The 12,700-nt window shown below is 38.3% G+C and overlaps 2 protein-coding genes across 9 annotated transcripts; one reads left to right on the top strand and one right to left on the bottom strand.

The window, feature by feature from the left end:
• Positions 1 to 1,184: 1,184 nt before the first annotated feature.
• Positions 1,185 to 9,642, top strand: LOC146365954 (kelch domain-containing protein 1). Of its 7 annotated transcripts, XM_084915013.1 has the most exons (15): positions 1,185 to 1,305; positions 1,620 to 1,736; positions 2,198 to 2,268; positions 2,506 to 2,623; positions 3,032 to 3,144; positions 3,801 to 3,888; positions 4,006 to 4,089; positions 5,747 to 5,827; positions 5,918 to 5,976; positions 6,092 to 6,201; positions 6,307 to 6,379; positions 6,481 to 6,565; positions 8,707 to 8,759; positions 8,849 to 9,041; positions 9,358 to 9,471. In XM_084915013.1, the coding sequence occupies exons 2-15, from the start codon at positions 1,629 to 1,631 to the stop codon at positions 9,364 to 9,366; spliced, it is 1,245 nt and encodes a 414-aa protein (XP_084771139.1). In that variant the 5' UTR covers positions 1,185 to 1,305; positions 1,620 to 1,628; the 3' UTR covers positions 9,367 to 9,471. The 7 variants fall into 7 exon arrangements, with proteins under 7 accessions (XP_084771139.1, XP_084771140.1, XP_084771138.1 ...); XM_084915014.1 differs by lacking the exon at positions 8,849 to 9,041 and having other exon boundaries at positions 9,358 to 9,642; XM_084915012.1 differs by having other exon boundaries at positions 1,623 to 1,736; positions 8,849 to 9,404.
• LOC146365953 (uncharacterized) lies at positions 9,525 to 12,347 on the bottom strand. 2 transcript variants are annotated; one of them, XM_084915018.1, is made up of 3 exons: positions 11,301 to 12,347; positions 11,073 to 11,128; positions 9,525 to 10,702 (listed from the first exon to the last, which is right to left on the bottom strand). In XM_084915018.1, the coding sequence occupies exons 1-3, from the start codon at positions 11,808 to 11,810 to the stop codon at positions 10,600 to 10,602; spliced, it is 669 nt and encodes a 222-aa protein (XP_084771144.1). In that variant the 5' UTR covers positions 11,811 to 12,347; the 3' UTR covers positions 9,525 to 10,599. The 2 variants fall into 2 exon arrangements, with proteins under 2 accessions (XP_084771144.1, XP_084771143.1); XM_084915017.1 differs by having other exon boundaries at positions 11,073 to 11,140; positions 11,301 to 12,336.
• Positions 12,348 to 12,700: the final 353 nt, after the last annotated feature.

Genomic DNA, 12,700 nt, shown 5'->3' with positions numbered 1-12,700 from the left:
ATTATTGTGTTTTTTAATACAGGCTAAAGATGCATAAAACGTCACCTAGCTTTTTAAGGATAAATTATTTAAGAAGAACAAAAATAATAGCAATAATAACAGAAGTTATCAAAACGAAGCGCAAAAGGTGTTACATTGTTTATATTGTATATTTCTTAGCATGTTAATAGTGATTTGACAAAACAGAATACAATTACTCTATCACGTGTCACCTTATATTTTACTGCCATTTATAGACTGTGATAATTATATAAAACATAGTAGTTTCATTATTTGTCAGTAAGCTACCATAGTAAACCATACGTTAGTAATTGTTTATTGCCACAAATTAACTGTATCGATGACACAAACAATTCTGCTCCAAAACTGTAGATTTGTCTCATGGTATTTTTTGATTTCGAAATTGATTTTTGAAAATATTTGTTTGTTTGGCCTTAATTCAAGTTTATAAAAAAATCATTTTGAATATATTACTGAATATATAGTGTAATTAGTCATAAGTACTGGTTATTAGTGCTTATGAATGGATGGACAGAGAAACTGTCCATGTTGTACAAGCTGAACAACTGTGCCTTTCTGGGTCTTCTTTTTTTGGGATGTTCCTGACTGACAGATGTGTGTTTAAATCAAAGCTGGCATACACTTTGCACTTTCCTGTGAATAGTGGGAGATTTATGGCTTTGTCCAAGAGTCCTGAAAACCTCCACACGTTTTCGCTTGCTTTTTTTCAGGGTCCCTGTAATTATGCACTAATTTCCCTTTAACAATTATAACTTCTATATATAATATATCTATATTTTTTGGGATTATTTCTCAAGTGATTTTCACCAATTCCAGTCTCCCATTTGGAGATCCAGCATAAGATTATGTAAAAGGGAGCTTAATATTTAAATATAATTATACAACAGCAAACTTTACCCTATGGAAGCTTTCTGAAACAAACAAAACCAAACAAAAATCTATACAAAAATAAATAAATAAATAAATAACAAGACAAAATGCTGTCCGAGAGTAAAATTCTTGGCTTAATATCTCGAAATTTTGACTCAATAACGTCAAAATTCCGAGTTAGGTAATGTGGTACATCAAACATTTGAGATAGTCTTAATTATTGTGTTATAACGTTGAAACTGTGAGATAAAAAAAAACAAATAGAAATTTTATGCTGGAAGAGGTTCACCGGAAGTAGTATTTTATTTTGTAGCTGTGTTTACAGTATTTGGCACCGAGGCTTTCTTGTCCAAAATATGTAGGTTTAAAAACATGAAGAAATAATATCCGACAGCTAACAGCGCGCTGCGTCCCGTGAGTATGCACTAAGTATGGTTATTTAAACGTTAGTTTTCAGTGTTTTGTACTGTGGTTATGTATTAACCTGTTCCGAGCTTTTGTCGGTTGAATTAGTAGACTACCATTTTTTTCTTTTCGCATACCCAAATAATATTTAGCATAAACCGAAGACAGTAGGATGGTTCGATTTTCTGCTCACAGTTAGCTGTTGCCTTTGTTCTCGTAAATACATATAGTTGAGCATAGGTGAGATATTTAGACGAATTTTTTCCTTTTTTGTGTGATTTTTAGGTTCAAGTGCATGCCTTTACGTCTCTGTGTTTAAATAGCAGTCAGTTATGGATTCCGCCTTTGAGAGGCACTGCTCGGAGCTGGTCGCCCGGGAACGAAGCGGACATACTGCTGTGTTGCATGACAATCTCCTGTATGTGTGGGGAGGCTATATGGTGAGAAAACACTGAAACATAAAAGACACAAATGACAAGGAAGAGAAGGGAAATTTCTCCAGTACTGTATTAAACACGTGATATTTAAATGGTGGCATTAACTGTATATGCCAATTTATACCTAATAAAATAAAAATACATTCATAAATAAATGAGGACTGCTGTGCATTATTATATGTAACAGGTTCCTGCTTCTTTTTTTTTGCTTTTATTTCCCAAACCACATGACCTAACTCCAACGCCTGCACCTGTATTATAATGCTTCTTATATGTTAATAAATCAGTAGTGATGAAACATCTATTAATATAAAATATTTTTTTTTAGTTTCATTTAATTTCGTTTTGTTTTTCATTTCTGACTCAAACACCTGAGACTTCTCTGGAGACAGATGAAAATATAAAAATGAAATGAGACGTTATGCTAAAGTGCTTAATTTATTTAATTATTTTGTTCTTTCCAGTCTGTTGCTGAGGAAGAAGTCTTCTTACCTAATGATGAAATCTGGGTGTATGAATTAGACGCAGGTATTTGGTAAGAAGACTGAACAAATTCCTGCTTGCTTCTGTTTGCAAAACAAAAAATACCAATGCCTGTTAAGCCCTGACTTTTACTCTGTTTTTCAACTCGTGGAAATTGTGTTGGAGTCATATGACATTTCAGCTATGTTTGGACTTACAAGCACTCTCCTGGGGCTGTTTGACTTCTGAGTTGTGAGTGAATATAAGCAGTTTTTCTGCATTTTTCTTTTCTTTTTCCATTTTTCTGAAGGAAGGTGTTTCACATGGATGGGGACGTTCCTCCCCCCATGTCTGGGACCTGCAGCTGCTACATGAATGGACACATGTACATATTTGGAGGTTGTGATGACAATGGACAGACCAATCAGGTTTGACTGATATCTGAGGAAGTGACTGTTAATGACATGTGTTTTTTTGTAAACATAGTTATGTTTACATTGTGTGAATGCTTAAGGTTTAGCAAGCGCTCCCGATGCTTTCTTTCCTTATGTAACATTTGCAGAGATAGTGTTTTAAAAATAATGTACATTTTATGTTTGTTGTGTCCATGATCAGTAGCTGGAAGTCTTGATCATTTAAAGATTACTCTGTAGTGCCTCTTGTGGTCAAAAACTCCACATAAACCTTTTAATGTTGTGCGAAACAGAAGTATCTATGGGCCTGAACTTAAGGTGGAAAGACCGGAAAGACGCTGAAAGAAAATGTTAAATGTTGATAAATAAATGCAGCAAAGAGATAAAGGAATGAAAATTTGATCAGTGTTTCTCATTCTACAGATGTACGGCGTCAACCTGGAAGATGGGAAATATACATGGAAGAGGATAATGCATGAGTTTGGCTCAGCCCCCTCTCCCCGAGACAAATTGTCCTGCTGGGTTTATAACGGACGGTGAGCACAGTGAAATTTTAATCAAGTTTAATTTTCAGCATTTTGTTACCACATAAATCACTACAGGCAATCAGTAGTTGTAAACTAAAATCTATTTTTAAGATTACTTGTCAAAAACTGGTACTAAAGAAATTTTGAGGACTAGATACTGAATTTTCTCCTCATGACGCTGGTTTGGAAAAGTGAAAGAAAATGGACAGATAAATAGATAAATTAGGTTTCCATGTCTTTTTCATTTTTTTAATTGAATGCTGGGTGTTTGATCTTACTTTGATACATGAAGTGAAGAGGCTATCCATGTGTCTTTGGTTTCCTGCACCAATTTCCGAGCAGATTTGGATGTCCACACAATCAGCATTTTTTGTCTTTAACTTTATATCCAATGTTTTGCGGTTACTCTCTTTTTATCCCTCGATAATTATAAGCTTATAAATTAATCTTGTAATCTTGGTTTTACTGTTTTTGGATTTGACGTTAAATCCAGGTTTTGTCAGGCTTTCAACATCTTTTTAGCATTCTTTATCTTAAAGTCATCATCCGAACAAAAACACAACCTGTGTTGAGTTTTGAAAACTATTCAGCGTGACGTCTGTTCTTGATTGGATGTATAATTTTATGTTAATTGGGAATTATCTTTTTGTGTGATATTTTTCCAGGCTTGCCTACTTTGGTGGTTATGGTCACAAACTACTGAGTGATCTCGACCGGAGGAGTGGAAGCTTTATTGTGGATGAAACTTCATGGGTAGTTTTTTTGTTACTCACTACAAGTCTTTTAGCTGTCTCTGTGAGATTTTTTTAAAGGTTTTTGTTAGAAAAGTTAGCTTCTTTACACCTGCTTAGCTTCTTTTGTTATTGCCAGGTGGGAGATGTCTTTTGGGGATGGAACAATGAAGTTCACATATTTGACCCCATGCAGTCCAGCTGGAGTGAACCGCGAACCCACGTGAGTCAGTTTGAGATTAATTCATGCTGGTACTGACTGAAGTCAGGAATTTCATGTGTGGGATTTTTCCCCTGATGCTATAAAACTTTAATTAGTAACTTCACAAGTGGAAATATAAATAAAAGATTATTATTAAGACCTAAGGCTAGGCTTGTTTGACTGTTGCTCTCAAAATGTTCCAAAATCGAGCACATGCAATCTTTATACAACACTTTGATGAGACAGTGTATAAGAAATGTGGAACATCTTTGACTGCAGCTCCTGCAGGGCATGCTTACACAGCTGAACAGAAATAGCTGATGCAATATTTCATCATCACCTATGTGTGTTGTTCTTATCCAGTGCAATCTGTAAGAAATGCTACCATGTACAGTGTGAAAAAGGGTTTGCCCTTTTGCTGATTTTTTTTGCATATTTGATTTACTTTCATATTACATGATCGTCATTACAGATCATCAAACAAATTGGAATTTCAGACAAAGATAACCAATGTAAACGCAAACGGCAGTTTTTAAATTATGATTTCATTTATTAAGGGAAAAAAGCTATCCAAACCTACCTGAAAAACAGAATTTTCCCCTTTTTAAAAAGGAATTAACTGTGATAAACCACAATCTGAGTTCAATTTCACTATCCAACCCCAAGACTGATTACCTTTAGACCTGTTGGCTCAAGAAATCACTGAAATAGAGTCTGTCTAACAAAGTGAAGTAGGCTAAAAGATCTCAAAAAGCTACAGAAACAACTGAAAAATCAAATTATTGACATATGTCAGTCTAGAAAGGGTTGAAAAGCCATTTATAAGGCTTTGGGAATGCAGTGACCCACGATGAGAGCCATTATACACAAACTGAGAAAACTTGGAACAGTGGTGAACCTTCCCAGAAGTGGGCGGCTGACCAAAGTTACTCTAGGAGCTCATTGATGACTCATCCAGGAGGTTAGAACAGAAGCCACAAAAACATCTAGAGATCTAGAGAGAGGCCAGCCTCACTAGCCTCAGTTAGGAGTTCATGATTCAGCAATAAGAAAGAAACTGGGCAAAAACAGCATTCATGGGAGACCTCCAAGGAGAAACTTGATGAGCTCAAAGATGTTTGGTAAAATATTCTGTGGACTGATGAGACAAAAGTTTAACTTTTTGGAAGGTTTGAATTCCTTTACATCTGGCATAAAAGTACCACAGCATTTCAATAAAGAACATACCAACAGTCAAAAATGGTGGTGGTAGTGTGATGGTCTGGGGACTGGGATGACTTACCGAAATTAATGGAGCGCAGATTGAGTAGAAAATGTCAGATCATCAGTTTTGTGCACCGAAGCTCAAGCATACTTGGGTTATGCAGCAGGGACAATGATTACATTAGAAAGTCTATCACTGAATGGCTAAAAAATAAGTAAATGAAACAAAATCTGGTGGTACATTTCTGTGTTCATAATGCTATCTATTTTGAAAGCACCATTGGTTGAAATGCTCTTAGACACTCAATGTTGTACAGAAAATATAACTTTGACTTTCAGAAAGTCTGGAGAACTCCTCATCAAGAACTTTAAAAACAATTCCAAGAACATCTGGGTCCCTGGAAGCAAAAAAATAAAGAAATGTTGGGGTAGCTTGAGACTTTTGCACAGTACTATACACTGTTTTTGCTTGCAGGGCCGAGCTCCTGCTCCAAGGGCAGCCCATGGCAGTGCTGCGCTCGGTTGCAGAGGATACATTTGTGGAGGTAGAGTTATGGTAAGAGTCCCAGTTGGTTTTCAATGTAGTGTTTATGGATGCATGTTGTGTTGATCAGAGAAAGTTACTTGTGCTGTTTTTTAAACGCAGGAAACCAGGACAAATGACATCCATTGCTTAAACCTTGAATCATGGACATGGTCAGAAATGTATGTAGCCACGTGTCATTGCTATACTGTACCTTGTCACGTGGTGTATGCAGAACCTGAGCTCACAGTGAGTTTTTAAGTTAACTGTGTGTATCATGCCAAATCGGTTTTCCAGAATCCCGTTGTCCCCAACTCCGGTGGGGAGATCATGGCACACACTCACAGCAGTATCAGACAACACATTGTTCCTGTTTGGAGGTCTCAGTGTTGACTGCAAACCAATGAGTAAGAAAATGTATCCTCTTGTTCAAGTTTATTTCCTTTGCTACTTTGGTCCTTTTATGTCCTCTAGTTGTTTTCTTCTTAGTAAAACAAACCTTGCTCGATTAGGTGATGGGTGGTTGCTTGATGTCGAAACAAAGAAGTGGAAAGAGTTAGAGCATCCGTTTAAGAATAAGCCAAGGTAACAACTTATGAATGTAATATTTATTACTCTGAACAAACATTATAAAGCATTGCTGTAAACTGTGATCAGATTTTAAGTGGTACCTTCTCCTGTTTAAGGTTGTGGCACACAGCTAATCCAGGCAAAGATGCTGATATGATTGTGTTTGGTGGAAGTTGTGACTACATCTTGCTTGTCGACACTGTAAGTATCAGAGGGAGACGCATGTAGAAGGTGTCGAAGGTGAAGAAAAAACAAAGGTGAAGTTAGTTTAATTTTCCACGTCTTTGGAAATCATGACACAGGTGCAACATGAAAACTATGTTTTTGTTTACATGTATGTTATGTAAAATTTAAACAGGGTTTACTCTATACTGCAGGGGCTTGTACTTCGAAGCAAGTTCAACGTGCACAGTTATCGTTTGCTTATCTGGCTTCACTTCCACTGACACAAACAAAGGTGGTAATTAACTAAGTCAACCCAGCGCTTCCAAGCTATGACATGAAAGACAACAATCATAGACATGGACAAGTCTGCTGGTAGCACAGTTGCATATTTCAGAAAGAAAGGGCAAACTTTTTCTTCATATTAGGAAAATATGAAAAATCTGAACATATAATATCGGCTAAAGGTGACACAAATGCAGCCGAAGCAGCACTGTGTAAGTGGGTTTGAATGGCTGCAGCCAATGCAAATTAGAGCTTGTTTTTGACGATCTATGTTTTTTTATTAATGCTTATAACAAAAAAACATAGACTTTAAACAGTCTTTTTAAACTATAGATCTGCCTTTACATGGGCTCTTCCAGGAATGGTGACACTGTTTTCCAGAGAATTGATTTGTGATCAGGTGGTATTTTTGTACTGTTTATCTCTTAACTGAAACATAACCTGCAGAGCAGGTCAGAGTGCTATATGAGGAAGCAAGTTCAACACAGCTATATCAGAGGTAATGGTTATCACCAAGGTGGTTATCCACCTTCTCTGTTGAGAAGCAGTTTCTGCCTCAGGCACCGTGTGCTTTCACATAAAATGGGGTGTCTCACGCATCACATGACCTTTCTTCTGCACAAAATGATCCCTGTGAGTGTACCTACTCCAATCAGAGACAAATGATGACGATATAATGGTGATAAAAAACTATAAAGAACTTAAAAAATACATAACAGCACAATACAATACAACACTGCAAGTAAGACAAGAAATTAATGCTGAATTAAACATTTCGAAGTGCTTTCTTGGTGATAGTTGCACATTAGAGCTTGGAATCTTTAAACTGGACATATTAAGGGTTAATGTCCCATAGCCAAATAAAGGACAAATGAAAATCACGTTAGTTTGTCTGCAGATCAAAGTGAAGCAGGTTTTATTGATTGAATAAGTGTTCCTGGTTATAAAAAGCCTGAACAGTTTCTGATCTGTGTTCTAGTAGCTGCAATTCCAGATGTGTAAATGAGTGTTAGCAACTGATTAAAATCGAGTATAAAATATTTGTAAAATTTCAGAATCACCAGAATTTACATTTCATTTAATGCTTTATTACTTTGAGGCTCCTGTATTTTCATTCATTATTATCAGGTCGCCCCAAAAGCTCCCTGAAAAGCCAATTGATCCAAAGTGGTGCAGAGAGTGTACTGACAGGGACTTGAAAGAGAGACCATATTTCTCCCTTATGAGCTGCCCTATATTGGCTCCCTTCTAAATTTCCCCTCTCCCTCTACTGGTCATGGTGGAAGGGTCACCCCTCCGTACGCCTGGTTTCTGTCTGAGATTTCTTCTTCTTAAAAGGGAGTTTTTCTTTCTGACTGTCGCCACATACTTGCTCATAGAGTGTTGTGGGATTGTTTCTAGTACACTAAGTACTTTATATAAATAAAACTGAAGCAAACTGAATTAATAGAATAGGGAAAAAATTGGAACTTTATGATGATTTCAAACCGAACATGTTCCTGTCTGGGTGTTTTCAACATAGATTACTAAAAAAGTCAGCCCATTTCAAGACTTAGCAAATTAACCCATTAATCCTGATTTGTAGTAATCCCCTTAGGTCTGAAGTACAAGTTACCATGGCAGTGTACCCTAACATGAAGCGAACTGCCTTTCTAACACTGAAAACTCAGCGTTAACCATGAAGTTAACTGTCTAAGCCCTTAATCTTGCTTTGTAAGGCATCAGGTCTCTTTCTCTCTACAGAGCAGTCTACACCTGACAATGAAGCATTAAAAAACCTATGGAGAATGTTTGCTAAAGGAACTGATCTAATGAACATAGTTTTGCGAATAAATGAAGACTACAAATATGTCTATGGATGTGAACCTATGTAAACCTTGTGCATTTCTTTTCAGGGTCACTGCAATGATGCACTTGTCTTTCAGACGCAACCGTATCCCCTGTTTAGGTAAAAAAAAACTTTCTATGTGATACCTTTACCAGCAAGATGTCATTTTATTTACAAAAAAAGTAAATACTAACAATTTTGCACTGCAGATATTCTGACTTGAAGAAAAGTGAAATAAATGACTTCAGGAAGGACCACCGAGGTCAAAAGATGTTTGTTTCCATCTGCAGTAATTTGAGTTTGACCCATATGTTTGATGGATGTAGTGAAGGGGGACATGCAGCAACTGAAGAAGAAGGGGGAGCATGGCCCAATTTTGGGAACTTGCATGAAAAAACTAAGGCAAGAAAAGTAAAAGCAAGATCCCTTGTACGGCACAGAGCATTGCAGCACTTATTAAGTCCGATGCAAAATGAATAGCATGTAAAGTGGGATGGAGGTGGGGTTTTCACAGGCACCATCAGCCTTGCCTGACCTACCGTTATTCTCACTTTATTGCTACAAACAAGTTTGTCCTGCAGCAGCTCTGTTAGAGACAAGTAAAAATATCTGCTGTCCTAAGTATCTGCTGCTTTGTAGGGCACGTTACTTTAAATATGCATTCGTCTCCCAAAATAGAAATGAGAATTGACAGGCTTTTTTTTCCTCCTCCTGACAGGATTTGTGAGGATTACATTGCAAAGAATGTGAGAAACAACGAGGTGCTCCGAAATCAACTTCCTCTCCTGCCTCGCAAGCTACTGAAGCTCTTGCAGAGAAGGATCTCTTTCTACAGGCCTTCAAAGAAGCAAATGACTAGCTAAAAAAAGACCTTGAATGCCATGCTATGTTTAAAGTGCTATATTTCTCCTTTATTGTTTTACAAATTAATATTTTCTTTTGTACAGTCTGCCTACAGTCCCTGCAATGACTGCGCTGAATAAATGACAGATTGACACTTTGATTTGCCTGATGCAGATTATTACAATACGCAGATAACTCTCAGTCAGCAGAACAGAGCAGCTACAGACACGTTTTCTCCCAGAGTAGTCACATGACCAACAACTCGACATTTTTTGCTTTTTTATTTCAATCACACACAAAAAATGTAAAACTCTGCTTCCAAATTTTCATATTGGAAATTTCCTCTAAAAAGTTTGATAAAATTTCACGTTTGTATTCATGCACACAACTTCTGCATTCTGCCACTAAGTGGCAGCAGGCTTTTATTTTGAAGTGTTTCAATGGCTGAATTGTGTCAGCAGAAACAGAGACTTTGCCCAACTAAAAGTCTCTGTAGCCACATTCTCGCAGGGCGGAGAAAGTGCAGGAGCTGTGGTCAGGAAGGAAATGTTAGGTAAACATTCTCTGCTCATACCTTGGCAGGGTTTGCTACATGAGAAACTAAAGCCCTGAACACTTTATGCTCACACAAAACCACTGGTGGAAACAAGTACTGCTAAAAGATCACAAGCATGTACCTCTCCTGCTGACTGGCAGAAAGGGTCTGTGTTGTCTCATTAAACAGACATGTTAAATCATGTTAGTAATAGGTAGCAAATGAGTGCTCAGTAGGAGTCGAGCTGGACAGTAACACCCTACCTGCTTCAGAAACCCAACCCTTGTGAGTGTGAGGAGAGCTTCCTGGCACATATTCAAGCTGGTGTTTTAACTCTGCAATTACTGCTTCATCTTGTTAAATAAGACTTGGCTAAATGCACAGACTGGGAGTGATGCTGTTTTAAGTTCAACACAGACTGTGCTCATTATTTTTTTTCCTGGCAACCCTGCATAAATACAGATTGTGCAGCCTTTCCTGCTAGCAGGAAATTTGTCAGAATAAACCCTGGTTCCCTTTCTTTGAATACAAACGGTTTCCTGTCATGAGAGCTTGCTAAAAGAGCTTTCTTAGCTCGGAGGGTCAACTAAACTCTCTTTCAATGGTATCCATCAGCTCCTCTTCTGATCCATCGTACAGGATGACTGGCGTGGTGAGAGAAGAGCCATGGCAGCTACCAAATGTCCTGGGAAATGTAGAGACCCACATCAGCAAGGTGAAGATTACAAACAGAAAATGTATGTGACACATATTTAAACAGTTTAACCCAACGCTCAGCGTGTAGAGGCCCAAACAAAACAAAACTAACAAAACAAAAATGGCGCTGTGAGAAAGTTGGAATAAAGTTGGAAATATGAATGTTTTTCTTTTTGGCATTCTTCAACAATAGACACTTGTCTGTTTCTCCCCGGCTTGCAAACATCTGGCGTATCTGATACGCTCTGACAATAATGGATTTGGTATTTCGATCCCTTTAAGGTGAATTTGATCTGGCTCTGCGCATTTTTCCTCCACTGAGCTCAGGAATTAATAATTTATTTAAGTTGCCTACTTACGGTTGTTGTTCTGATGTGGGAACGTCTTCCGACAAAGCCTCTGTTGTCAAACAGCCCTGTGAGGAGGACTGACATAAATCAGAGAGGGAAGGATGGATATTATGTGTTTCATTCAATAATAACTCGCGGTTACTGGTACTTTAAAAGCATACTTTTGTTCTCTTGCTCTAATAAACTGGATTACAGTCTGGCAAAAGTACTTAAAAGTAGAAACTTAAAAGTCCTTACATTGTGCTCGGTGGGACACCCAGATGTGTGCTTTTTAACGTGTGCGAAGGCAGAGTTGCCCTTCTTGTTTACATCTCTTGACACACTGTGTGCGACACGTGGCTCTTGGTCTCGTCCTGACGCTCGGAGCCTCGGAGCAGAGCTGAAGTCGTCTTCAGCGTCCTCCTGGCTGAAATGACACAGTCCGTATGTTTTGGATCTGATGAACGTCTTCTTCGGAGGGGTCTTCTTTACCGAAGTGCTCTTTCTTTCTGTGTAATCTGCCATAACTGTGTCCAGTTCTCCATCAATATCCTCTTCATTCCCAGAAAAGTCCGAATCCTGCCCTTCGCTGTGGCAGTCAGGTTGCGCACGGTTACGCACATTGCGCAAAACGGAGTGAATTTTAAGAGGCTTGAACGGACGGCTGTCCTTTTGAGGTGAAGCGACATCGGTCCCCGTTTTGGTCACGTTTACCTCGCTGACACAAGCAGGTGCGACTCTTTTTCCTCGGCTTGTACCCGAGCCCATGTCCGTGTGTCTGGGCTGCTAGTGTAGTCTCATTTCCAAATTGCTCCTGAGGCACGCCAAGCACTTTTGCAGTTGAATATTAACCAACAAAAGCGTGGTCCTTGGCAGTGGTTAAGGTCAGTCTTCAATTAGTTTTACGATAGGAAGGCAGTTCTTTGGCAAAAAACTAAGCTTTTCTTTAAAATGTTTCTTCAGACAGGTTGTTAAAATAAACGGCAGTAAACTTTCGAGTAACTCCAAATCAAGATGAGAAACTGTGTATCCCTTACATAACCAAGTTTGGCTCAGGACCCCAGGGAGAAAACTCCGCCTTCTTATAGGGGGAAACACACATCCTCCATTGTGTCTACTGCTGAAAAAAATAACATCTGCCTGTGTATTCTCATGGATTTAAGCAACCAATCCCCAAAAAAGGGAAATATACGTAAATATTTACGTGTGCCCTTTAATGATAGGGAGTCATTTTGAAAGGCTAACAGGAACAATTAGTCCAATTTGTCTGTATCAGAAACATGACCAGCCTATTTTCCTTCTTCACCTAATAGATTTTATTGGGGCCAACAGTGAGTGAATTCCTGTCACCCTGATGCAGGAGCCCCCCTCCTCCAGTGAATGATTAAGATTAAAGTGCTGGACCATGAGAGAGGGCATTCCTTTCCAACAGCTCAGGCTTCCCAGAGATTCCTCAATAAGCTTTTGTTTGGTCCACTTGCGCATACAAAAGACATGACAGGAGCACCTCAGTGCCAAAGCCGTCCAACAAAAACCCAGAGTGCACCAAAGTAAAAGAAAAAAAAAAAACTTGTTTGCCATCTTTCATTAAGTGCCTCATTTTCTCTCTCTCTTTTCTTACTTGTGTGTGTGTGTGTGTGCACATGCAAGTGTGTGCC

The sequence above is a fragment of the Perissodus microlepis genome, chromosome 19, assembly GCF_051167445.1.
Source record: "Perissodus microlepis isolate ML-2025 ecotype Zambia chromosome 19, ASM5116744v1, whole genome shotgun sequence".
NCBI lineage: Eukaryota > Metazoa > Chordata > Actinopteri > Cichliformes > Cichlidae > Perissodus > Perissodus microlepis.
The sequence above is the reverse complement of the archived record's forward strand: the minus strand, read 5'-3'. Positions and strand labels throughout refer to the sequence as shown.